The sequence below is a fragment of the Neovison vison genome, chromosome 4, assembly GCF_020171115.1.
Source record: "Neovison vison isolate M4711 chromosome 4, ASM_NN_V1, whole genome shotgun sequence".
Lineage (NCBI taxonomy): Eukaryota > Metazoa > Chordata > Mammalia > Carnivora > Mustelidae > Neogale > Neogale vison.
The window spans coordinates 11,383,924-11,410,897 of record NC_058094.1 but is presented as its reverse complement, the minus strand read 5'-3'; the positions used below and the strand labels follow the sequence as shown (position 1 = coordinate 11,410,897).

The following is a 26,974-nucleotide window of genomic DNA, read 5'->3' as shown; positions in this document are numbered from 1 at the left end:
ACAGGGAAGTGGAATAACGTGACTTAGGACGAGGCAGACAGGCACCCTCTGGTTCCAAAAAGGAACCGGAAAGTTTCGAGCTACAACAGTATGCATCTGTAACTTTAAAACAAAACTAAGCACCGGTGTGGGCTCTGACAGTGTTTACTTTTTTTTTTTTTTAAATTTTATTTTTTTAGCTATTCAACGACTACGTCGAGAAGGTGAGCAGCCTGCCCCCAGGCAAGGCCAATAAGATCACAGGACTTTGGGGTTGTCCCCTTGGCTCAGGAACTTGTCCTTAGCTTGGGTGCAGGGAAAGAAGAGTAAAACCTCAAATTCACCCAGAGGCCGCATGCCGGGAGACTAGCCCTGGGAGCCAGACTCAGAATACACAACCACAAACTGTGTGTGTGGACACTCTTCAGCAGGCTGGTGACAGCTGGCCGTCTGCGGGGCAAGACTCTTAGGCACTCTTGTCATCACTCACTCAGACGTTAGCATTTATTAAGCACCAACTAGGTACAAGGCTTGGATGGAGAGCAGGAGGCACCAAAGTAAATCAAATGTCACTGTTCTCGCCGAGCTTCTGATCCGGCCCAGGCAACGTGTGTGCACAAGCGACACTGACAGTACGGAATGAGGTCAACCGTGAACACGGCTGGGTGCTACGGAAAGGAAATAGTGCCAAAACCCCACTAGTAAGAGGTGCAGGGAACATCCTCTTTGCCCGACAGAGCACCCGAACGGCAAAGCACTTTCTAACGGGGAGGGGGGCAGCAAAACCGCAAACGTGCTCTTTGTCCAGGAGAAGGCAGGAAGCCTGGTGAGGGGAAGTCCTGTGAGACCCATCCCACGGTGGGAGAAGCACACAGCCCCAAGCTGCCAGGCGCCCAGGAGGACTCCCTGGGCCCTGCGGGGCCACAGCTGTCTCTGGGGCTCAGCTCATGTCCTTCCCCGCCCTTCAAAAGACTGCCGTGCAAAGTCCAGGTGTGCCCCTTCCTCCCCGGCCCAGACACCCACAGGACCCCCCGGGGGGCCGTGGGGAAGGGGCTTGCTGACGAGAACCAGAAACAGGAGGGTAGGTGCGGAGGACAGGAGCGGCTGAAGCCCCGAGCTCTGTACCCTACGTGGTGTCTGCCCCGCAGCTCCCACGGCTCCCAAGCGCTTCTCACAACAGGAAGGACGGGCGTCACTATCCTCATTTTAAAGATGAAGAAACGCGGTGGCGGCTGCCGATCTACCAGGAAGTCCCGACCGCGGGTCTACAGGCCTGTCGCTACCTGTCCTGCCGCCCCGATGGTGACATCAATAGCAGCAGCCACCGCTCAGGGAGTGTTTTCTCGGAGGGAGGTCCGGGGTAAGTAAGTCCCTGGGATCAGGTCCACGAGGTACTGAATCCAAGACCCCACCCTGCTGTTTTTGAAGAAACACACCAAGTGGCACAGCGAAGCCCAGCTCACGTAGGTCACGTAGCGGGGAGGGGTGAGAGCGGGGACCCAGAGCCGAGGAGCCGGCCTCCAGGACCTGTACCAACCAGCCTTCTCTCCGCTCGCCCCACCGACCCTCCGGGACAGGGAGAGGCTGGCGGAGGGCTAAGGCGGGGCTCCTGGACAGAGATTTCTGTAACTCTAGGACACACCCGCAGGAAGAAACTAGCGCCAATGGTGTTACTCCGGCCGCTGATTTTCAAGTATAGCTGTATTTTCATAAGACCCTCCTCCGACCACCGGTCCGTTTCCACGAGCCATCACTGGCTCTGACGACTCCTCCCGCAGCCTCGCAGGGCTCCTCCCCGCTATGAACGCCACTCACGGGGGCGTTTCTTTTCAGCAAGGTGTTCAGTGTGAGTCTTGGGGATGGGCTCTCAGATCTCACCCTTTGAAACGTCAATGAACCGTAACAATGAGCATGTCAAAGAAAATTCTGTTAGGGTAAACCACTGCATCTGCTAATTCCCTTTCCAGGTAGAAAACATTCCAAACCAGTGATTCTTAACCCTCTTACGTGCAGGATGGATTATGACACCACGTGGGCTGCAGAAGGCCCCTTGCTCCGTTTCTGGCCACCCACTCCAGTGTCACACAGATGAGTCATCACCCCAGGGGCTGCGGTCTGACCCTGCAGCCCAGATGTCTGGGTCCTCCTTTAACCCTGCTCTCTGGCCACTCGAGGTGACTCTCTATTTCTCTCCAAAGACACTGTGTTTCTCTGCCTCCGTAACTTTGGCCCTCTGTCCGTTCTGTCTGCAACAGCAAACCCCTCCCCCTCGTGGTGAACTCCTAGGCAACCTGCAAGGGGCCTCTCCAAAGTCAGCTACTAGCCAGACTTGACCACCCCCTCCTCCCTGTCAGCCCACCACCGCTCATCACAGAGCAGCGGTCAAGGGCGCAGATTCCGGAGTCAGACAAGCCTGGGTTTGAACTCCAACCCTGCCATCACTCAGTGGGTACGAGTTTGGATTAAAATGCTTTTTCTACTACATTGCCTTCACCTAGAAAATGGGAACAAAACAGGATCTACTCCACCAGATGGGTATGAGCATCACAAAAGATAAACTATGGAGGGCAGACCACGGTGCTGGGCCACAAGGAGCATGACACAAATGGAAACTATTCTTCATAGCTCTCCGATGGAATGCAACAGAATGATGATGATCTGCTCACTGAACGAGCACCTCAAAGGCAGGGGCTGTGCCCTGGTCATCTTTATAACCTCACTTGCTAGCCCAGTCTCTGGCACACAGCAGCCACTGAGTTCCTGAGGAATGAAGTCAAGGGCCACAGCACTCACTCATCTGCTTCTCTGCCCACAGATTCATTCCCCCCACACCTGGGGGAAGGCCTCGGTGGTCAGCAGACAGGAACGCCAGCAAGCTCATGGCTAGGCCAAGCCCATGTGCCATGCCTGGGAAGAAAAGTGTGACTTGGACACATATCTGAAAAAAGGATAGAATTCAAGGGAGGAGGAAAAACATGGAAGCAGTTCAATCCCCTTTTCTCTCTTCATGCAACTTGAAAAAGAACTCCTGTGTACAAAAGGTGTGTGTTAGCAGGATGCTGGGCCAGCAGGTGAGGAAGCCGTGGCCAAGACTTGGGGTCAGACATTGGGCCAAGAGTTTGTGGACAGACAGGAGGACACTGGCCCAGCAGCGAATGACACACAGGCTTCAGGACTGATCTGGAATAGTGGATCGATACAGGAGCCTTGGAGTCTGAAGTGGGTTCACACACCAGCTCTGAAGTGAGCGTAACTGTGATTCTGAACAAGCATCTGACTGCTCTGTGCTTCGGTTTCCTCACTGACAAACTACAGTGAGTCTCCACCGTACACGACGGCCGTGACGGCTGAATACGAAGACGGATGAGTGAGTGCCCAGGCCTGGTACGCGGGAGATACTCTGCAAACGGTAGCAACCATCACTGCTTTCTAGATAAGCATGCACAGTGGGGGCGGGGTAGTGGGAAGCAGAGAGCGGATATGAAAATTTATTGGGAAACCCAAGAAAAGGGAAGAGCAAGACGCTTCTGTCCAGAGGCTCTTTTACAAACCAATACTGTTCATGAGTAGACGTGCGTGCCTTGGATCAGACATTTCAAATGCTGAGCCTTTCACCTTAAGTTCTGGCCTTGAAAGAGAAGTGAATCAATCTGTGGTATAGTTTTTCATCTATTATTTGCTCTACAATTAAACAAACAAAAAAAAAGCTTATACAATTTTAAGTCCCAGGGACCAAAGATAAGGAACGTGATTTCCAGAGGTCATGTAGCCTGGGATTGGTAGAACCCAGATTAGAACCTGGGCTTCCAGAATGTTCTTTTAGTGCATGTTATAGTGGCCTGTGGTGTGCTGTTGCCAGTTCTCTGAAATATCCAAGAGTAGCCCAGAGAACTGTGCTACTCTAAGATATTAATTATAAGACTCTCAAGTGTGAGAAGAGGGTAGATCTTAGGGTCACCACAAACTCGGTAATTAGATGTATTTTTTTCCTTTGCTCTTGCCTATAAGAACCTCAGTATTGGGGCGCCTTGGTGGCTCAGTGGGATAAGCCTCTGCCTTCAGCTCAGGTCATGATCCCAGAGTCCTGGGATCGAGCCCCGCATCGGGCTCTCTGCTCAGCAGGAAGCCTGCTTCCACCTCTCTCTCTGCCTGCTGCTCTGCCTACTTGTGATCTCTCTCTGTCAAATGAATAAATAAAATCTTAAAAAAAAAATAAAAAAAGAACCTCAGTGTCAAATCTGTGGTCTATTTCCAGCCACTGTATGCGATCTTATTTACATATTTTGTGAAGAGATCACACTCCTGGACTTTACTTCGTTACCTTTATTCTCCCTTTGTCCTCATTTTTAAATTAATTTTACTTAAATTGTTTTAAAATATGTGTTGGCCTATTATAAAAGTAGGTTATAAACAAATTATGTTTTTCCAGAAGTGAGATTTAATGACATGCCACTTGAAAAATCAAAGTCCCCATAGAACCGAAATCTGCCCATAAGCTTATTTGTTTTCTCATCCAAAGCCTGCCTTAGCAGTCTCCTGAGACAGATGGCTGACTTCATCACAGCAGCGGGACCGGAGTAATGCAAGGCCAGGGCTATTTTGGGCGCTGCAGACACGGTGCTGGCAGAGAGAAAGCCCTGAGTGGCCTTCCCCGTGCACCAGGGCTCTGCGCTGCCGATGGATGAGGAGGCAGAGCCGGGCGGAGGGGACCTTCCTGCCCGGCTACCTTCTCTTCTCCTCGCTTCGTGGGCGAAGAAACAACTGTGGACATGGGGAATGGTCAAGACTCACAGAGCAATCATGTGCAGAACACAGCAGAGCACGGAGAGGAGGCGCGCAGGCTCTCCAGCCACACAGGCTGGCGACAGATCCCGGCTTCCCGAGTCCCAGCCGTGGGAACTTGGGCAGGTGATCTAATCTTTCCATGTCTCAGTGTTCTGAACGTTGAGGTCCCAGCACTTCCTACTTTGTGGAACTGTGGTTAAGAATTAGATTAAGGACTGGGGCTCCTGGCTGGCTCGGTCGGGGGTCGGGGATGCATGTGGCTCTTGATCTTGGAGGTTGTGAGTCTGAGCCCATTGGTTATAGAGATTACTTAAATAAAACTTAAAAAAAAAAAAAGCTAAGTACTATTAACTAGCCTAGCCCCATTTTACAGTTGGAGAAACTGAGGTATGGAACAATTCAAAATAACCACTGGAAGCCGCTGGGCTACCAAATGGTAAGGATGATCAGAATCTGGTATGGCACAGGGTCCACACTGGGGCACTCTGCCCTGCACAGACAGAGCACGTGCCCTTGAATGGAGTTCAGAATGCCCTGGGAAAGAGCTGCGCACAGAACCACCGCGGCAACCCTGTGCCAGAGGGGCCAGGCTGGGAGTGCGGTGGTGTCTAGACTGGGGAGGCCCCTTGAACAGGTCCCTTGAGAGCAGATCTTGAAGGATGACTAAGTATTAACACAGATGGGTAGAATATTCCAGGCTGAGGCACTGTCTGAGCAAAGGCTCAGATCTTAGAGGAAAGCACATGTGGTTTGGGAACCTGGTGTATTTATATGGTGGGAATATTGTGGGGAGGTGAGACCTTGGGCCAGCAAAGAGGCTGTACCTATACCATCCCCTCGTGCCGGTATCCATTCCCTGGGCCCAGATCCTAACAGCGGGTCCACAGAGGGAAGCTGTAGGCATCATCAGTGTTGTCGAGGAGACTGATCCCCGTTTCATCAGCAGCCTGGATCCCACTTCCGGTTTCTGGAACATCACGTCAGCGGGACATAGGTAGGGACAGACCAGGCCTTGAAGTATATCTCACGCATCACCTTAGAAACAACGGCCCTGACAGTCTCAGAACTCCTATTCAGAGCTGTCTGTGAGTGACCACCGAAGCCTGCGTGTGGAGCACTGTCACTCTGCCACAGACAGACTCTGGCTTTCCCCCCTCACGGCCGGTCATAGGTGGGAGACTCCCGCTGCGGAGAGCTGCCAGCAGATGGCTCAGGGCCCCGTCTTCGAAAGGCTAGTGTTTCTTACTGAAAAATGCTGCTTTCCCATAAAAACAAAACAAAAGCCCAGCAGCTACTAGGTCTGCTACTGAGTGATGAGTAAGAAATCTAAGAAAGCGAAGATTTCTAAGCCAGAAAACAGGAATTCTGTAAAATTAATTGTAGACTGACTGAGCCTGTAGGGCGACTTTACACAGAAAAACTGATGAACAACAGGACTGACGTTTAGTGGAATTGGGAAAAGAAGGTGAGTTTATGATTTGTGGTATGAAAATCTGCACGGGTCTGACCTTCAGCTGAATGTTACTGGGTTTGGAAAGTCCTCTTGGATGGAACCTGGGGACGCCTGAAGGGCGGGGATAGCAACTGTGGACAGGTCCAGGTCACATATGACACGCCGGTGTCTGTGTGTTCGGGAGCCTGCACTGCTCTTCCCTGGCTTGTCTCACCGGGGATCCGAGCTGTCACCACCCCTCCACAAATGTCTCCTCCTCTGTGCAGCCTTCCCCTGTGGCCTGACACCATTTCTCAGCATTTCCGCAGCACTCCGTTAACACGTCAGCCCTCATGGTCAAGAACACTCACTCACCGGCTCGCCTGTCTTCCTCACGAGGCCATAGGCTTCCTGAGCAGATGGGTCGAGATGGCCCACACGATGGGCACGCATGCAGAGGGGATGGCCGGCCACACAGACATGTTTGCGCACCCACTGTGGTGCCACAGCCGGATGACAGATGTGCACCAACCTGCATTTGGGCAAGTGCGGCTTTCTCCAAAAACCCAAAAGAATTGCAACACCTTCACGCAGGCTTTTGAAGAGGCCCTCTAATGCATTCAGCTGAATTACCTGTCAGTTACAGCCTGAAACCCAAGGAAAAGAAGCCACGACGAAACTCAGGGGCAGGGGCGCCTGGGTGGCTCAGTGGGTTAAGCCTCTGCCTTCGGCTCAGGTCATGATCCCCGGGTCCTGGGACTGAGCCCTGCATCAGGCCCTCTGCTCAGCGGGGAGCCTGCTTCCTCCTCCCTCTCTGGCCACCTCTCTGCCTACTTGTGATCTCTGTCTGCCAAATAAATAAATAAATAAAATCTTAAAAATAAAAAAGAACAAACAGAAGGTGACCCATGTGAAGGAGCGCGGGCCTCTGGAAAGCTTCTCTTTCTCTCCATGCGTCTCAGGGACCTGGCGCCCCCGGGCTCTGCAGAGACTCTTGGTTCTTGACTTGAATTGTTAGTAATCCCTGGGCTAGTAAGGAGTTCTGGGGAACTACAAAGTTAGGAAAGATGGAAATTACGTGCCTTGTGGGTGTAATTTTGCCTGTGGTCAGTTGTGCACATTTATTCACCGTCAGTGATGACGGAGGACCTACCCCATGCGGGCTCGACGCTAGGCCCTGCAGACACGAGAGACGGATGGAGGCCCTGCTCTCGTGGAGCTTACATTCTAGAGAGGCCGAGAAGCAAACACAGAGTACTAATGCACGGTGATAAGGTGCTCTGAAGGAAATGGGGGGGAAGGAAGCTCCTTTAACGAGGGGGAGTCGGGAGACAAACGCTGAAGCCGAGAAGGACAGAAGGGAGCCAGCCTCTCAGAGCGCAGGACGCAGCTGCGGGGCGTGGAGCGGCGCAGGAGGGAGAGCCCGGCGCGCCCGAGCAGTGAAGGGGCCGTGCGGCATGAGCGGGGGGCGAGTGCTGGAGGGTCAGCAGCCCCCCCACCGCGCCCCTGCAGGGTCCTCTAGGTCCTGGACCAAGCGGCTGGCATTCACCCTGAAGCACACCAGGAAAGCTTTACAGGCGAGAAGGGACTGCGTCTGATTTACATGTTGAGCAAACCTTCTGACCCATACTCTGGCTGCTGTGAGAATGGCTGACTTCGCTTTTCTGAGCCTCCGTTTCCTAGTCTGTAAACGAGGCTGACAATAAGCTGCCGCACGGCTGCAACTGAGACTGGAAGAGGTTTCCGAGCACCGTATCTGGTGCACAGGGAGTGCTCAGCACTGTAGTGCTGCCCTGGTTTTTAAACGATCCTAGAGATCTTCCAGGATGTTTCCTGGCCTCAAGTACAATCACACCCGTGTGTACCCAAGCCCTCATCCGGCGTGCGTGCAGTCTGGCCCGTCTGCCGAATGTGCTAGTGTCCAATGCCCGCTGTGCCCCACACGCTGCTGGCCCTGACTTTAGGATGACTTACCCCAAGGAACTGCGCCTTTGTTTGGGGGCCCGTGAGGTAGTGGGCTGGGAGGGTCGGATAGGGTTCTCTTGTGTCCGGGTGGTGGGGGAGGAGGCCTCTTCTTGGACAGGGTGGAGCTGCCACTAGAGGTCTGGGTGCTTAGAGGGAGTGTTGAAGGTGGGCCAGTTGGACCTAGAAAGGAATCGAATGGGGCAGGAAGGTTAATCCCAGTCTCACAGACAGAAGAGCCTGTATGCAGTTACTTCCACACACCAAATGTGGTACCGTACACAGACAAAGCGCAAAGCTGGATATGGCCAATTCCATCAACTTGGTAGCTCACAAACAGGGGTTTCAAAATTGCTGGTAAAATTAAAAAAAAAATCACAAGAAAAGAAAGGGAAGTGTGTGCTTTTAAGGGAATGCCAATCTCATGGAAGGCTAATGGGGTTAAGATCCTCATTTAGGTATCACAGGAAAAATAAAATCTACATTTTTAAATGAATAATTTAGTGGGACCATCACAACATCTACTGAGGAAGAAGGCACACAACACTACCAGCAAAATCAATGGAGAAAGAACAGAGTATAGGCTAACCTTTCAGGGGGCCACAGGGTGGAACCTAAAAATGTTCACAAAAGAGGTTTTTCTCTCCATTACAACTTTTTCTTTTAGTCACTTATCTTTGCCTGAAGTTTTTTTTTTTTTTTTAATAACTTTTATCAAGAATGAAGAATGATCCAAAGTAAAGAATTATCTGGGAAAAAGAGAAATTCAAAAACTCTTTTATCCTTCAATTCTGAGTTGTTCTAGGAATCACAAACCACCTACTGGAAGCCTGAATAAGTTACACAGAGCAGACCCTGATTTCTATCATTTAAAAAAAGACTCAACTTTCTCCAGAGGTAAAGACAGGATGGCAGTAATGGTTAATATTCCAGACATACACACACAAAACCACTACTGCAAAACCCTGAGGTTTTTGACCTAATGTTTTAAGAAAAAAAATGGAGTTTGTTTTTAAGAGAGGTTCTGGAATTAGTATTATGGTATTAGTTTTGTTTATTCAAAGTGACGCTAGGTGGCTGGTGGGCACCAAGCACTGTATGCTGGGCACCGTGGCAAGCTTCTCTTTCTGGAGCATTCCCAGGTGCACAGTTTAACTGTGTTCATGGACAACTGCTTCTGCAAGCAGTTAAGATGAAAAAACAAACAAACAAACCCTCAAAACCAACAAGAACCACTAAACAAAAACAAAACCCAAAAATCAAAAAAGGAAAGAAACCAAAAAAAGCTAAGAACACTGCCACACCAAATTTTTAACACAGGAGAGTAGAAACCTGGTGATCCAGAAAGGCTCCAAAGAGCTTTTCACATTCTGTATATTAAAAGGAAAGATTAATAGTAATAATCTGGCTTCCTTCCTTGGTAAAATAAGCCTTTTATTCCCCTTACTGACTCCCAGTCAGCACCAGCACTGACTTAGACCAGTGATTCTCAGAGTTAGTCTCGCCTTGGAGATCAGAACCAACAACCTCAGTAAGACTGTCATCGGTTTCCAGATACAACGGGCTGAGCTCTATAGGTTACCCCCTCTGTCCTACTAATGTGATACCTGATGGAACCTACTGTTAACTCCAAGTTAAAAAAAGGCTAGGGTACCAGTCCTGCAGTTTCAGAAGCCATTTCGTAACAGTAAAGTGACCGCTACTACAGCCTTCTAATGATTTGCACTTTTCAAAATGTGTCTGTGGGTTGCCTGGGTGGCTCATTCGATTGAGCATCTGACTCTTGCTTTCGGCTCAGGTTGTGTTCTCAGGATTATGGCATAGTAGTGCGGGATCTGCTGTAGATTATCCCCCCTCCTTTAACTCCTCCCCCTGCTCCCCACGTGCATGTGCATCTCTCTAAAATAAGTGAATAAAATCTTAAAAAAAAAAATAATGTGTTCATTCAGGCTAGTTCCCTTGAATTCTCATTATTGCCCCCTTCTGCAGTCCAGGAAGCAGGAATTTGGAGTGTGTAAGGTTTCACTGCCATGGGGTGTGGAGCCGACAGTGCAGGTCTCTGGGACTGGCACAGTGCTTGCCCATCTCACGCTGCTGTTCATGAAAGCCAGGACTGGGCTCTGTGTGCTGGGCAGAGGAGGAAAGCAACACCGACAACAGCAGCCAACGCTCAGTATTAGGAAGTGTTAACTTTCCTCTTGCAAATACATGGAGAACAGAGACTAGGGATGATGAGATTCTCCCGCGTCTTCGTCTTTATCGCCACCTAGGGATCCTCGGATGCAGCGCATCTAAAACTCCCTGCATCCGGTCCAAATCCTGCCTGGAAACAAAAATTGCCAAAGATAAGGCACTAACGGGGCTGTGTCTCTGAGCAAAGCTGAGTGTGTACTTGATCAGAGGTGATCTGACCACAGAGTCATCCTGTAACCAGGAACCAAAATCCAGCCTCCTGAGCTAGCATTTCAGAAATGAAGGGACCAGTGTTCTTTGCAGGATTATATCCTTTGTTTTTCTTTACCTGTAATCAGATATTGATTGCTTCCTTCTTTACTGTCTCCCCAACCAGACTGTAATTCTATCAGGGCCAGGGTTTTTTCTGGTCTAGAGTAAGCTGCATTTAGGAATGTTAGTGCTGGGTAAACGGACAGATGAACTGTTATTTCTATCTTTTTAAGGAAGACAAGGGTTTCACTTAGGGTGCCCAACCAAAGACTAGAAATAGGGGGGAAATAGCAGGGACACGTTAAGTTTGAAAAGAAATATTTAATATTGTAATTTCATACCCAGAAAACATACACACATCAGACCCACCTGCTGTTTTGTAATCGCAGCTATAGAAAGGGAGCTGTAAAATCTGGCTGGTAGGGCACGAGTTAGAAAAAGGCTGGAAGACTCTATATGAGGTCCCAGAAAGCAGACTTAAACTTTCTTAAGATTTAAAGATCTCAGGGACACCTGGATGGTTCAGTCGGTGAAGAAGAAATCAGTGACCTCTGCCTTTGGCTCCGGTCTTGATCCTGGGGTCCTGGGATCAAGCCCTATGTCAGGCTTCCTGCTCAGTGGGGAGCCCACTTCTCCCTCTCCCTCTGCTGCTCCCCTGCTTGTGCTCTCTGTCAAATAAATAAAATCTTAACAAAACAAAAAAGATGTAAAGATCTCAGAAGACTTTTAAAATTAATAATTAGTCTCAACCACTAAAGGGGATGTTTTATGCAAAATAATCTAAGTCCTGGCTTAGGAAGGAAGCAATCCTGACAGGTTAAAGAAAGCTAAAACAAAACAAAATAGAATAAACACAACATCAAACACAAAAACGGTGGGAGGCAAGATTAACAGGGTGGGGAGGACTGGAGGTGACTCTCGGAGGGCCTGCCAGGAGGGCCTGCCAGGGCCCGTGGAAATAGGAGAAAGTGTCCCACTCCTCATTTGCCACTAATACTATTATGTCAAATTATCTTCTTTCTTAAAAATATGGCTCTAAAAAGGTTCCAGAGCTTCTATAAATAACTCTGAGGGGAATGAAATTATTAGAAGGTCTTCTCAGAGGAGACAGTGAGCCTCTGCTCTTCCCCAGATGGTACGTCTCGTTCGCAATCCCATGAGCCCTCCCGGTCACTCTGCTTGGATGTTCTAGCTCCAGAGACGTCCACTGGCTTCCTGGGGGCTGCCCTGCCATGACCACCTCCATGTCGTCAGCGCAGGGAGGCCCTAACTGAGGTCTATAGCTCAGATGTGTGCCCAGCGTGTGGCTGGGGCTCAGGAAGCTCGCACGTGAGGGCACTGCCCGTCTCGAAGCCACTATGCTCCCTCTGGACAGTTTGCAAAGCCCTTGCTCTACACCCCTGGGCCCAACCGTTGGGACTCACAAAAGTCTGTGGCTAGACCCGCCCAGGAACTGCTGTTTCCTCTCTGCACCAAAGCCGCCTGACAGGACAGTAATAAATTCATGGACTATAGAGGTGGTTTGCACGAAACCTCATCAGATAGGACTCGATCGTCAACAACAAGGAAATGTATCTACCGAGCCTGGAAAAACTGTCCTTCTGAAAAACACGCATGTATGCCAAAATACATACTTTAAAAAAATCCATTCCTAACTGAAATCACCATCGGCATGCTTTTCAAATCTCCCCCTACATCCCCTAAATTCTGCAGACCTGTCATTTACTGAGTAAAAGCAGCACTGCCGTGGTGATCACCCACCGGCAGGAGGTGAGACGCAAGGCTCAGAGTTTAGGAAACCGGCCCCTCACATGCACGAGTCCAGCTCTCTGTGACTCCAGGCCAGGCACTGATCCTTGATGGTACCCTGCTGTCCCCCTGCGAATGGCCCTACATGTCCCTGACCAGAACACTCGTGCCTGTGTTCCCTCCTCACCTCTGTGCCTCATCGGTGAGGGTTCAGGCCAGCTGGAACCTCATCCAGAGCCTTCTCTAAGCCTCCCCTTTACCCTGGGGCAACGGCTGTTACCTGTGACCTATCCGCCACAAAGCGAAATGGCGCTCAGTATTCTCTATGTTGCATTATAGCTGGATTTTCTCTTCCTTCCCAGGCTGAAAGCTCCCTCGGGGTAGGATTCATGTCGTCTTCATGTCGCTCAGTGCCTGGCATATTCTGAACACAATACAAGTCTACGGAGCTCATTCATGGCGTATCTCAGGAGGATGCTCTCTCATTGTCCTTGTACATTTGGTTTTTAGTGAAACAAACCACCCAGAGGGTCTGCCAAGCTGGGAGGCCAAATTAAAGTACATCTTTAAAATTTTAAGTAAAAAAAAAACAAGACCCAGAAGATGGCTTTAAAAACTATCTTGACAATCTCTGAAAACACGGAAATACAATGTACATGTTCTAAACACACCACGCCACAGATAGTAAGTGACAACAGCAGAGATTCTATCTACATTCAGCTCTGGACAAGACAAATGCTTTTCCCAGTATAGACCTGAAAGGTTTGCTGCTTTAGAGAGTTATAGATGGGGCGTCCAGCTGGCTCTGTCAGTGGAACGTGCGACTCGTGATCTCGGGGTTGAGTCTGAATCCCACACTGGGTGCAGAGATTACTTAAAAATAAAAAAGATCTTAAAAAAAGAGTGGATAAAGACACAGTGTATTTCTGCTGAGAAGGGCCCTGTGTGTAGTAGGAAGGCACCATGATCACTGCACTTGGGTGGGGAAACAGAGGCACGGCAAGGTGCGGTAGAGGGCAGGGGGGACGCGCACAGTCGGGAGCAGGCTGGGCAGGGCTCCGGCACGGCGGGTGACGCAGGAGTGACACCGCGCTGCGTACTGTGCGGCACGGGCTGTTCCCCATCCTTCACCCTCCTTCTAGGACCCCAGTAACTGACAGCACAGTGCCTGGACTCAGGGGCCCAAGGGTGGTTCTTTCGTAACTAGTCAGACGTCTCGCATACAGGAAGCACAACACCATCCTTCTGCTTCCCTGTCCACACATGGCAGTCAGTGACTTGTTAGTGAGCCTGTGCCAAGTGGCCACCCCTGAGGGCCAGAATCCTTGCTAAAGACTCTATATGAGTCTTTATTGAGTTATTTAGCCCCAACTTGCTCTTGGCCTGCAAGTGGCCAGTGCAAGAGGACAGATGTGCCATGCTTTAAAAGGGATCGAGGAAACTGATAAAGCAGGCCAAAAAACCCACAAAAAATCAACATGGATCAGTGATAACAGCCCATGGGATGCTTCGATATAGAGCCACTCAAATGGTTATCTTCCTATGAGGTTAAAAAAAAAAACCCATTTAAAGTGTAAAGTCATCAGCATAGGAATAAGGCTGCTACTAGGAAAACCACTCGTAGGCCAGCGGTCATCATCCCGCAACACACCCTGACGGCGGCGGCTTTGTGTGTGGAGGAACCTTCTTCTTGCCCCCCCGCCCCGCCTCTCTGCTGACCGCCATGGGCCTCGCATGATAGCCGCAGACACGCTGTCTAAGATGCTCACGTGACTGTTTGGCCATAAGCGGCACACATTCTGTAGAAAGACTTTCGGCGAGTCCACCATCACACCCCCAAGACACTGGAGTCGTTTTAGGAGAGCCCCCGGCCGGCCACACATTTCCGGGACATGCTTTTCACGGACCTGCTGTGGCGCATTCCCTCAGCAAGCACAGACACAGCGCTCCCGCTCCATGCCAGGGGTGCAGGCCAGCTCACTCGCGGCCCCTGTGCCGCAGGAGAGCAAAGGAAGACTCCCCGCCCCTCCTGCTCCCCGCAGGCTCCCCCAGTGGCACCCAGGCCCGCGGCTCACCGCACATCACATCTCGCTGCTTTCTCTCCCTCCTTCACTGCATGCCCCGGGCCCAGCCCATTTGTTAAACCGAAAGCATCCAGGCGGATCGAACGCGTTCCCGGCGGTGGAAGGCTCGCACGCGCTGGTCACCACAGACGCGACTTCACGGTCTCTGAGCAGCGCGCCAGCATGGCACAGGCCCGAGATGGTTCCCACACCAAGACCCTGAAGCTCGGCAAGCTCAGCTCCACGCTGAAGAGCCCAGGGCAGGGGGAGGATGAGGCGCTCGCAGGAGCCCCGTCTCTCGGGGAGGGCCAGGGCAGGAGGCTTCCTGGAGGAGGGGGAAGGGAGGTTGGCCCTGCAGCGTGGCTCACAGACGTATGTGGCTCAGATGCGTGGTGCTCTCCAGCTTTGCTCTGGGATCACGAGGTACTTTGTCTCCTCACCTCGGCAGATGGGGGGTGCCACGTGGTTCCCACTCTGTGACCCGAGCAAGGCCCGGGGCCGTCCACTGCCTCTTGGGGGCTCAGACCAAGGCTGCAGCCTGTCCGAAGCAGGAATCCACGTCACCGAAAACGCGTCCGAAGCGCACCCAGAGGTCATACAGGCGCTCGCCTGATATTCACAGGCGCTGCTTAATGTCAGATTCCGCGGTCCCGACTCCACCAACAGATGGAGGATACGGCAATGTATCAGCGCTTTGTGCTTCTTAAAGCCTGGAAAGTCAGCTCTTGTAAGTAAGTCAGGTAAGCGTCCCGAGGCCAGACTCATCATTCATTCACCTAACGACTGCTTTCCTTGAGTACGTGATGCCTGCGTTATGCAGCTGGCATCAGAGCCCCTGCTCGTGAGACTGGGGGTACATCACCCTGGTGCCTTTTCTCCCCAAACAGCTTCTTTTGGAGCCAAGGAGCAATGTGGTACAGTGTCAGCAGCGGGCCCCTCCCTGGGCGCCCACTCCGTTAGGTGCTCGGCTAGATGCTGTCCATATACCCCATTAACCTATATAACCTTTCGTGTCGCCCCGAGTCTGCGTTGCTGTGGGGTACAGACGTGCAAGCGGACGACAGGAGAAAATCGCAGCTCTCCAGCTTAAAGTCACTCACAAACAGAGTTAAATCAAGCCAGCCAACCACAAGCACGCAGTGTCTGTCTCCAGCCCCTGCTCTGGGGGATGGGTTGTGTGGCACCATACTGCTCCCCGTGATCCTCCGTGTTCCAGAGACGTCTGTGGCCACAGCCCGACAGTCCCAGGGGCGCCTTGCCCAGGACTTCAGGGCTTTGCCTGTTACAGAATGCTTTCTCCCCATACTGGCTCACTGGATTCTGAGGACAAGATCACGAGGAAGGCAAGACAGAGATCAAGCACCTTCCTCAACGTGGGGAAGAAGAAACCAGAAGGTCAAACTGGTCTGACGAGTCTTAAGGGCCATTTTTACTTTCCACCCACTAATAGCGACTGTGTGGCCGGAAATCAGTTCCTCACCCTTTCCCGGGCTCAGTTTCCTTAGCTGTACAATGGGCAGCAGACTGTGATCACCTTTCAGCATCCTTCCAGCTCTCTAAAACCCAAGTTTTAGGACATGAATTTTTTGTTCAAAGATGAAAAACAAACCAATCTTGGCAAGCTTGAAGAATTTCAAGTCTAAACAAACATACTGTACAGTGCGGGGTGGGGGGCAGGTGCTGATCACGACGGAGAAACGTCTGCATGCTTCATCTTAGAGCTTTCACGAACTCTCACTGGACTTCACATCCTAAGAGGGCAGGCGGGAAAATTGTCTAGGGCTCAAGGGTGGTGAGAGATTTGGGTGCTGAGCTGCCCTCTCCCCACACTGACGGAGCCTTGCGTAAGCACAAGGGGGCTTTGCTTGATGGCGATTTAGGTCAAACTTCCCTACGTTCTGAGGAGGCAGCTGGAGATTCTTGGAAATATTCCTGTGCTGACTAGAATAATCCCTTCCCCCTTTCCCCTCTCTACTCCACTTATTATTATTATTATTATTATTTTTTTAAAAGATTTTATTTATTTATTTGACAGAGAGAGATCACAAGTAGGCAGAGAGGCAGGCAGAGAGAGAGAGAGGAGGAAGCGGGCTCCCTGCTGAGCAGAGATCCGATGCGGGACTCGATCCCAGGACCCTGAGATCATGACCTGAGCCGAAGGCAGCGGCTTAACCCACTGAGCCACCCAGGCGCCCCTCTACTCCACTTATTAGTGGGACTTTATCCTGAGTGTCTGCTATGCCCCGCGGGAAGCCACCCTCCATCCAAGCCCTAAATTCACAGCGTGGAAATGACCACTGCTGCAAGCAGAGACCGCGACATCACTTCCATGGAAAATGGGCAACCAAATGACAGTCAAGACGTCCTTGTTTTCATGCAAATGGTTCTACCAGCTCACAGAGTGAAATGAAAAACACATAAGGGCCACAAAACAGAGGAGGATTATCTCTGCACAGAGCGTCAGCTGATTTACAACAATGTCTTCTAAGATCTCCATTCTAAACATGACCTCTTTTCCAAATGGAAGGGCACGCGAGCCAGGCTAGCTGCAGGGCACAGGACCATCTCAGGCCCCTTAGAAAGTCCAGGGGAAGCCTGTGCGGCTGCTGTCTCCCCGCATCTGACGTCCCACTACGAGCAACCTGCAAGAGCCCTCGGCTTCCAGCAGAGAGGAGTTTCTCTTCTCTGTGTCGGGATTTTGGCGGGTGGGCCTTGGGGGAAGTAGCTTGCCTGGGGCTGACCACAGTGGCCATGGCCAAGTCTCTGAGCACTTGTTTCAGCAGCTGGATCACTTAATATATTTGGTCTTTGTTTTCTGGGCCTCTGGTAAAGCGCTAGTTAGAATTTATTCAAGGCAGGAGACGGATGCTTGGCATCGAGTCAGACACACTATTTTATGGGTTTCTGTGGCCCCCTGAGATAAGGTTCCAGAAAGGGGTGTAGGAAGGTGAGGCAGCCTCTTAGTCACTAGGACGCTGGTTCCTTCTCTCCTGCAAACCTCCAAGATTCTCAGTCACCTGGAGGTTCTCTGACAGGTACAAGCTCACCCTGTCTAGAGAGGTGATCACTATTATGTTGGTAACCAGGGTCAGAGGATATGGACCCTTCCAGAGTTTTCTTCAATTATTTTACCTGGCCTGGAGGTTCTCTGTGGTCCTCTCTGGGGTCCACAAAGGGAAATCTCTGGTCTTATCCGATTGCTATCCTAACAGGGGGGCAGGATTATGCCGGGGGGCAGCAACACAGCACTCCCATCTGCCCACATCTGTAACACGAGAGACTCGTGTTTGGTAAGGAATCTGAACCCTTATTATGTACATTCTAGTGTGTAATGTACTGGAAGGGTAAGAGAAACACTGGCAGGTCAAACCACTGGCTCACGTGTGCTGTCTGTCACTCTTCCCCTACGGTTGCTAGTTATCTTTGATGAGCACTGTTTAAGCCAAAACCTTATTTTAGCATTTTCTCCACTATTTTATGATCTATGAGGCCATTTGGGGTCCCTCTAAGAACACAGCTCCCATTTATAACATTTTCAATGGAGAATGAGCTCTGAAAAAACACTGTTCTGAATAAAGCTCACATTTCTCAGAAAATAGGCCCAGTGTGATTCAAATAGGCACGGCATTGTGCACGGAGGGGCCCTCGGAACCTGTGTGAGCATGGGCTGAGCACACAGGGGAGCCTGCACTTGCCTTCGCTGGCCGAGACCAAACCCCAAGCTTCCCCCGGGCTGGGGTGACTCCTGAATGTTGCCATTTCTGCATCTCGACTCGTCGCCGTACTGGCGGGAACACACGGATGTTCAGAGCTGGACACTCTCTGTGGATGTGGGATACGGGACAAGCACGTCGTTGCCATAGGCCAGGGCAGTGGACCATCAGCCCTCAGTGCCAGCCTGGCGAAGGCTTTGGACAGTGCACTACACAATGCCCCTCTTGTGGGTAAAAGTCTTCCCAGGTAGTATCTCATGGAAAAACAATCCTCGTCAGAAAGGTCAGGAGAGTAGGTTCAGGTCATACAGGCCCAGATTAGAATCCCCGAGATCTGGAAATATGAGGCCAGTCACTCACCGTCTCTGAACCACAGTCTCCTTGTCCATACAATCCCAGCAACTGTAGGACCCACCTCATTTTCTGAGCACAGAATGAGAAGTACTGGCCTTAGGGCCCGTCATAAAGCAACTGCTTCGCAACTACTAACTACTGCTATTCCTACTAACATCTCCAGCAGACAGACGGCTTAGTGTAGAGAAAAGTTAACTTTCTGAAGAACTGCAATTGCACACTACATCACACAACAAACAAGAGAGGCTTGGCGCCGTGTGGCCCTTGGAATGAACTGTAGCTCTCCCACTTATAGGCTGTGTGACCTTGGGCAAGTCACTCTACCTCCATAAGCCTTAGTTTCCTCATCTGTAAAATGGGCACTAGGGTGTACACCTCACAGGACTGTTGTGAGGAGAGCGCAGCATGACACATGAGGAGTGCCCGTACCACCACCCTACTGTCGGGAGCAGATGGCAAGGCCCCTATTTCAAGCTGACCTTGACATCACATTCCGTGCTCTGCCACTGGGATGCACCTTGCGATTTTTACCTCAAAGTTGCGCAGACCACGCGCTTTGAGGAGGGAGTCGTGGAGCCCTTCTCAAAGTCCGTACCTTTCCCGGCGTTTCTAGGAGGCAGCGGAGGCGCCTCTGTGGTCGGTGACGTGGGCGAGTCTGTGCTTGTGGAGACGAAGATCTGGTTGGTGAAGGCGCCGTAGGAGAGCCGCTGTTTGTCCCGCGGAGTGCTGAATCCCGGCAGTGACAGCTTGTCTTGGGGAGAGATGCTGGAGGAGTGGCAGAAGCTCTGAGGCCTCGGGGAGCGCTCTTTCTTGATGGGGCTCGGCTGCGGGAGACATAACAGTGCAGGGGTGAGGTCTTCACGGAGGGCTACGCTTCAGGCTCCATCGGGACAAGGGGCTCCTGTGGCTCTGCATGCTCTGAGGTCAGCCACGACCCAGCCCAAGAGGAGGGATGCGGTTCTTGCCCTCCTGATTCTCAGTTCACCTTATCAGAGTCACACTAGTCACACACAGTCATAAATATTCAGAAGCCGAGGGCATGGTCAACGGTGTCCTTTAACGAAACAGTCCCCTGCCCTCTGGAAGGCATTTCACCAGCACTGAACTGCTTTCCCACCATGTGTGATCTCTACAGTGTGCTCCTTCCCTGCTCAACCCTCTGCGGTCAGAGTTCTGAGTCCTCGACTCCCTTTTCATTTGGCAGCCCCTTAGGAAGTTGCCTCCACATTGTGGTCCTGATGATTCACACCTGTGGGTCCAATCCTGACCTTTCAGATTCAAAACTGTCGTCAATGGCCTCTAAGGTGTCCCTCGTGTTTGCACTCCTGGTGACAGCAGGGGCATCTGTGTAACTCCTGAAGACTCAAGTTCACCCAGAGCTACCAGGCCGGCGTGGATGGCTGGGCCCTCTGCCTGCCGTAGCTGCCCTCCGGCCCCCACGGAAGCACAGACCTCGAGCGCGGCCCTCGGTCGCAGCTGCTTTCAGCCCCGGCGTGTTTCCCACACTGCGGCCAGAGCTGGTGGGGAAACCTGCTCCTCTGACAATTCATCTCTGTTGATGAATTGGCTTCTGATGGCTTGGAGAAAGCCCAGAGGCCAAATGTGGCCCATGCTGTGCTTCCCTATCTGGGCTGCCTGACTGCAGGGCGGCCTCCTGCCTCTCACACCCAACCAACCGAAGGCACCTCACACCCTGTGCTTCTAGCCAGTGCTCAGACTTCCGGCTCTATCACGAGCCCCTGGCCTTCACACCTGCTGTTCTCCTTCCCTGGAAGGATGTGTTCTCCTCTCCACTTTCTGCCTGGCAAGCTCCTTCCTACCCTCAGAAACCCATCTCCAGCGGTACTTCCTTGGTAAGGGTTTCACCATTTTCCAAGGCTGAGACAATTTTTCTGTTCTCTGAACACTCCCCCAGGCTCTTATATATATAATAGTTATCTGTTGTACTTCATCTCTTCTCCAAGTGGGGAATGTCTTTAGGACACCTTGTGGGACTACTCCTTACACGCGGCCTAGGAAAGAAGAAATGCTCCACACGCATTTGCTGCGGGGCGCCTCGGTGAAGCAGTCGGTTGGGTGTCCTCCTACTCTTGGATTTGGCTCAGGTCACGATCTCGGGGCTCCGTGCTCAATGCGGAGTCTGCTTGAGATTCTCTCTTTCTCTCCTTCTGCTCCCCCAGCCCCATTCTCTCTCTCTCTCTGAAATAAATCTTTAAAAAAAACCACCCACATATCTGAGGAAAACTGCAAGAACGAACTTTCAGAGGTAGTCAGGAACTACCTACGAGAGTTAGAGAAAACTAGGTTTAATCCCCAAACTGTCTTTACTATCTCTGAGATTTCATGTTGCAAAATCTGTGTGTGTCAGTTTTCTCTTCTGTAAAATGGGGCAATAACAATGCCATAGTTTGCTTTTGGTGAAGAAGATCTGAGGCAGCACAGGCAACTTGCTTCCAACTGCCTAGTCCATACTTCCGTTCTTAATACCTCACAATTTTTTATTTATTAAGGACTGTTCTGATGGCTGATTTTATGTGTTCACTTAGCTGGGCTGTGGTACCCAGGTATTTATTTGGTCAAACACCAGTCTAGATGCTGCAACATTTAAATTAGATTTTGAGTAAAACGGATTACCCTCCATCATGGCGTTGGGCTTCATTCAGTTAGTTGAAGGGCTTTTTTTTTTTTTTTTTTTAAAGATTTTATTTATTTATTTGACAGACAGAGATCACAAGTGGGCAGAGCAGCAGGCAGAGGGGAGGGGGAAGCAGGCTCCTCACTGAGCAAAGAGTCCGATGTGGGGGTCGATCCCAGGACCCTGGGATCATGACCTGAGCCGAAAGCAGAGGCTTAACCCACTGAGCCACCCAGATGCCCCAGTTGAAGGGCTTTTGCAAAGAGACTCAGCACCTCCAGACTCAAGACCACACCATCAATTCCCGCTGGAATCTCCAGCCTGCCAGCTTTCCCCTTAATACCATGGGGACTCACTGGCTCCCACAATCACGTGAGCCACTTCCTAAAAATAAATTCCCATCTCTCTCCCTCTGTCTTCAACCACTTCCTATGGGGGCTGGTTTACCAGAGAACCCTAACATAGCGGTGGTACCCAACAAGGATTAAAGACCGAGCAAAGAAACTGGCCCAGGTCCCAAGACCAGACACAGTCTCATGAAGAGTGATCTCGGCCACACAGTCCAGGCGACCTAGGACCAGCAGCAGGGACTCAGAGGCACTGCTGGAACTCACTTTGTCGTCCAGGTCGTCATCACTCTCATCCATCTCCTCCTGTCGCAGGTTCCATTCATACTCCACATGGACATGGGGGTTGAACTTCCCAGATTTAGCCTGGGAAAGCTGAAAGGAACAGCAGGTATAACCATGTTCATTTAAGCGTTAAACATCCCACTATTATATAACCACGGAGCCAATCCCACCTCAGTCTCGGTTTCAAATGAATCACCAGCAGCTGTTTGTAGGGTAAATCTCTGATTATACAGGGCTGGGCTGCTGAGGGACCGGCTCCAAGGAGCTGCCCAGAATTACAGGCAGAGGCTTTCTTATTTTGAGAACATGGCTTCTCTTGCAAATTAAAAGCTTTCTTAAATATTAAGAATGAGCCTCGAAAGTGCAAATTCCTGGCTGGAAGGCAAAACCAGAGTTAGTTAGTGAAGTACGAGATGTAAGCCCTTAAGTCAGACAGTCCCGGTTCGATCCGTGGCCCACTTTTCTTCTCCATGAGACGGTGGCAGGGAGCCCTGCAGCCTTCTCACAGGGCGCTTGTAGGAACAGAAACCTACAACTGCCGGCCTGTAGCCGGCGCTCGGAGGAAACTCAAGGGGATGGAACTTACCTTTCCTGCCTCACCCTTCCCCACCAGTAAGAGAGCCACGCTATGCTAAGGCCCAGAGGGATAGGAGGGAACCAACGAGACCAGAAATATGGGGCTGGTGGGGAAAGCCATGCATTTAACATTTTGAAAATCATTATACTCTGAACTTGACTTGCCCAATTTTTGGAACTGGCTTCCAAATAATTCTTCTTTACTATTGAGCTGCAGAGAAAGTCTAAGGGTCTGGCGTATAAAAAGCCTGACCTTAATTCACAAGCCTGTCTGACAATCATCTCTCTCAAATTCCTTTTAGCTCCTATGTCGTAAGGGTACTGAAAAGACACAGGAATGGGAAATCCATCATTCTACCCCCTTTTCAAATGGAGACCTAGTGCTTGTCTGAATTCCTTTAGTCGATGTTCAGAAAGATGCATGTTTCTTCTATCCCAACTCCAGTTTCTGAGAACGACACTCCAAGGCAGCTGGTGTCTAACGGATGCCCCACCTCCATTTTGCTTACCAGATCTTCACACTGGGTAGCTTTTAATCTCTTTGCTATGTCCAGGGCAGTCTCCCCAGCCTGGTTCACTAAAACAGAGAGAAAAGAAATGTGCATAATTATCTAAGATAGACCTTGAAAAGGCTACGGACAATAATCAAATGATTATCGTCTCGGTTTTAGCCAACCGGATGCTGTCCCCTGTTACTAACACACCGGGTCACACGCTTACCGACGCCCACGGTGGGCTTACTCCTGAGCAGCAGCTTTAAACACTCGGGTTTACTGTACATACTGCAGTAGTGCAGAGCCGTGTTGCCCAGGGCCGTCTGCTTATCCAGGTTGCCACTGGAAAATTAAAATGTGATCAGAAAAAAGTATAACTTAAAGTATGATTTAAATAGGACATAAATAACTTAAGGCTACAGATTAACCACGTATTTCTGTGCAAACAATGGAGTCAAGCTTGAGACCTACTTACAAGCAGGGCAAACTAGGATGCTGCTAACATTGCACCCAAGTTTATACGCCGACTAACGACAGCAGTGAGCCAGACAGCAGTGAGCCAGCGCTGCTCTAGTGCCTCCTTACGGGACTGGATGCTCTCCGCTTTTATGTACCTTGGTTCATTAAATCTTCATGACCACCCAGTGGGGTAGCTCATTAGCACCTTTGTTTTACAGATGAAAATACCAAGGCACAAAGAGGATGAAGTAAGTACCTGCTTTGGGCATGGAAGACAGAGCAGGGATTTGAAAAAAGGCAGCCTGTCCCGGAGCCAACACTCTTTTTTTTTTTTTTTTTTAAAGATTTTATTTATTTATTTGATAGAGATCACAAGTAGATGGAGAGGCAGGCAGAGAGAGAGAGAGATGGAAGCAGGCTCCCTGCTGAGCAGAGAGCCTGATGCGGGACTCGATCCCAGGACCCTGAGATCATGACCTGAGCCGAAGGCAGCGGCTTAACCCACTGAGCCACCCAGGTGCCCTCGGAGCCAACACTCTTAACTACCACACTGTACTACCTCTGAGGAGGACGTGTGGACATTTATACGGGGCCTGTGTCCAGGCACCACACTTCATATGTGGGTTCAAATTCCCTTGCTATTTTGACCACTCGCCTTTGGATGAGCTACACTTCCTCCTAATAATCTGTGGCTTACAGAACTACCCAGTGAAGAATAGAGCCAAGTCCAAACTTCCTGTGTTCAGTATTGTAGTCTTTTTTTTTTTTTTTGTAGTCTTATTAGTATGTCCCAAATCTGAATTACCTATTGAGTCAGCCACACACACTGTAGTTTTTTCTTTTTTCTTTCTTTCTTCTCCTTTTTTAAGATTTTATTTATTTGAGAGAAAGTGAGAGCATCAGTGGGGATGGGGAAGGGTCTGCTGAGCAGGGAGTCCAACATGGAGCTCGATCCCAGGACCTCAGGATCATAACCTGAGCTAAAGACAGATACTTAACTGACTGAGCCACCCAAGCATCCTGACACTGTAGTTTTATAATGAACTTATGATCAATGAAAACTCATAGATCCTGTTGACCTGTGCTATTAAGTCTTCCCTCTTTCAATCTTTTCTAATCCAGCAAGTTTTGACAGAGACAGGATTTTACATCCTTCTAGGCCAAGGGTTGCCAAACTGTAGCCCATAGGCCATGTCTGGCCTTACATTTGTTTTTATAAATAAAGCTTTATTGGAACATGGCCGTGCTCACTCATCTTCATATAGTCTATGGCTGCTTTCACATTATAATGGTAGAGCTGAATAGCTGTGACAGAGATCTCATGGTCTGCAAAGCCTAAATAGTACCGAGTTCTTTATAAAAATCTTGTTGATTCCTGATCTGGAGAAGACTGGTTTGTGTTAACTTACAAGGCGTATTCAGAGAAAAATGAAAACCATACCAGTTTTGTACAAGGAAGTCAACCAAGTGAAGAGATGTCTGATCTGCAGTTCGGACGGCAAGATGCAGGGCTGTCTCCCCAAGCTCCTGAAAAGGACAGGATGAGGATAAGTAGGGTAATCGCATGTCCTACTTTACCTATAGTAGCTTTATTCACATCAGTTACCTGGAAGTAATTATTAATATTACTCCTTTACTTTCAAATTGTCCTGATTTAGACATGGTCACTCAATGTACTAGAATTTCATTTTTTTAAAAAAGGTTTATTTATTTATTTATTTATTTGACGGCAGGGGCAGGGGGGATAAGCAGGGGGAGTGGGAGAGGGAGAAGCAGGCTTCCTACTGAGCAGGAGCCCAACGCGGGGCTCGATCCCAGGGCCACCCTGGGATGTGACCCGAGCTGAAGGAAGGCAGGAAGGCAGAGTCTTAACAACTGAGCCACCCAGGTGCCCTGAATCTCATTATTTTTTAAACCCATTCTCCACATTCCTTTTTTATTGTATGATTTCAGTGGAGCCTTACCTGTCCGGGTTCCAGCAGTGGTTCCATGAGCTCTACTCCCTCTGCATAGACTTGAATTAGTGCAAGTAAATCCCTGGATTTGATGGCCTCGAGCAATTCATTCAGCTTAGCTGATGAAGACGAACAGGCCTTCCTTGAAAACCTATGATCTACATACTTCGCAGTGATATATTCTTTCCGCACGGTCCTGAAACAGAGCACAGCAATATGAACAAAGATTTTTTTTTTTTCTATGAGCTAAGAAAAACTGACGTTTTCCCGAAAAACAATTCTCTTTGAAGTGAGATATGCTCTCCTAGGCTCCTTTCAGGATTTAAACAAACCAGGTTTTAGACCAAGTTATCTCCTCACAGCCAGGATGAAGAAACTGATTCATGCATTTGCTAGAATATGTGCAAACAATATATAGTTACAAAATTAATGGGCACCCAGATCATAGGAGACGTCTTCTCCACCTTGAGCAACAGCTTGAGAAATCGGCTGCGTACTACTTCAAATTCAGATGCCCAGAAGCATACAAAGAAATTAAGAAATTTTAAAACAACAATTCTAAAAGACCAGTGACATTTCCAGAGCTTCATCTACCACAACTCCCTCTTTTAACAGGTAAGGAGTCTGAGGCTCACGAAGGCTGTCTTTAAATTAGCTTCCACAGGCCAACAACTGAACTCCAGAATAAAGGGGAGTTGTCCTTCCTGCAGGCTCAGCTGGGAGCAGGAGACTGTCACGGCAACACTCCCACAGTCCGAGTGGGCGTGTGCATTTCTCTTTTTAAGAACTTATCCTTTCTCTGCTTGCAGTTCTGTCCCAAGCTCCGGGACTGCGCCCACCTCCCAGCTGCTGGTGTGAGTATCTGACCTAAGTGGCCCGATGGTTACTTCTGCCACTTTTGGCAAAAAGGCTGAGACATAAGTCCGCTCAGAGGAAAGGAAAGAAGAGTTGGGCGAGCGAGCTGGGTCCAGATGCTACTGTCCGACATCCTGGCGCCAGCCACCCCTAAGCTTATCCCACGATGTTCCCAGTTACACGAGCCACTCAATGAAAAAGCAGTCAGTGGATTGTGGATTCAAATCCTAGTTCTAACAGCACACCGGCTGCGCGACCTTGGGCAAACAGCTTCATCTTCAGAAGCTTCAGCTTTCTCATCTGAAAATGTGGAGAATAACTCATTGGCGTATTTTGGATTACAGAATATACAGCACCTACAAGGTACTTTCTTCTTTCTGAGAAAGCTCTAACTCATGGAACGTAAGATTTCTTGTTCAGAAAAACCTATTGCACCTATGGAGGTTGCTGCTGTCCCCTCTCCCGCCCCAATCCCATAGCCAGACATCACTGTTTAAAATCAAGCTGATGGGGTGTCTGGGTGGCTCAGCGGTTTCAAGCCTCTGCCTTTGTCTCAGGTCATGATCCCAGGGTCCTGGGATCGAGACCCGCATCGGGCTCTCCACTCAGCAGGGAGCCTGCTTCCCCCTTCTCTCTCTCTGCCTGCCTCTCTGCCTACTTGTGATCTCTGTCAAATAAATGAATAAAAAAATTAAAAAAAAATAAAATTTTTCGATTTAAAAATAAAATAAAATCAAGCTGATGCCTCCTTTCATTCTGGGTCTGCAGTGAAGGTGGGAGCTGATTGATGGCAGCACCCCACCTTTGGTGACCTGCAGATTCTGCTCAGTGACCAAGATCTTATTTTCATGGTTGTCCTTTATACTTAGGTCAAAGTCTTTTTAAG

The 26,974-nt window shown here is 49.9% G+C and overlaps 1 protein-coding gene across 5 annotated transcripts in view; it reads right to left on the bottom strand.

Annotated features, from left to right (window-relative positions):
- LOC122904295 (CYFIP-related Rac1 interactor B) overlaps positions 1–26,974 on the bottom strand; it is a 520,830-nt gene that overhangs the window by 182,180 nt on the left and 311,676 nt on the right. For 2 of the 5 annotated variants that reach the window (XM_044244936.1, XM_044244938.1), the window contains 7 exons: positions 25,243–25,429; positions 24,720–24,805; positions 23,046–23,161; positions 22,835–22,902; positions 21,732–21,839; positions 19,078–19,306; positions 8,171–8,341 (listed from right to left, as the gene is read on the bottom strand). The exons of 1 other annotated variant lie outside the window; for it this stretch is intronic. In XM_044244936.1, coding sequence (XP_044100871.1) covers positions 8,171–8,341; positions 19,078–19,306; positions 21,732–21,839; positions 22,835–22,902; positions 23,046–23,161; positions 24,720–24,805; positions 25,243–25,429 — 965 coding nt within the window. The remainder of the gene's footprint in view (positions 1–8,170; positions 8,342–19,077; positions 19,307–21,731; positions 21,840–22,834; positions 22,903–23,045; positions 23,162–24,719; positions 24,806–25,242; positions 25,430–26,974) is intronic. 2 more of the 5 variants (XM_044244939.1, XM_044244940.1) reach the window with 1 other exon arrangement.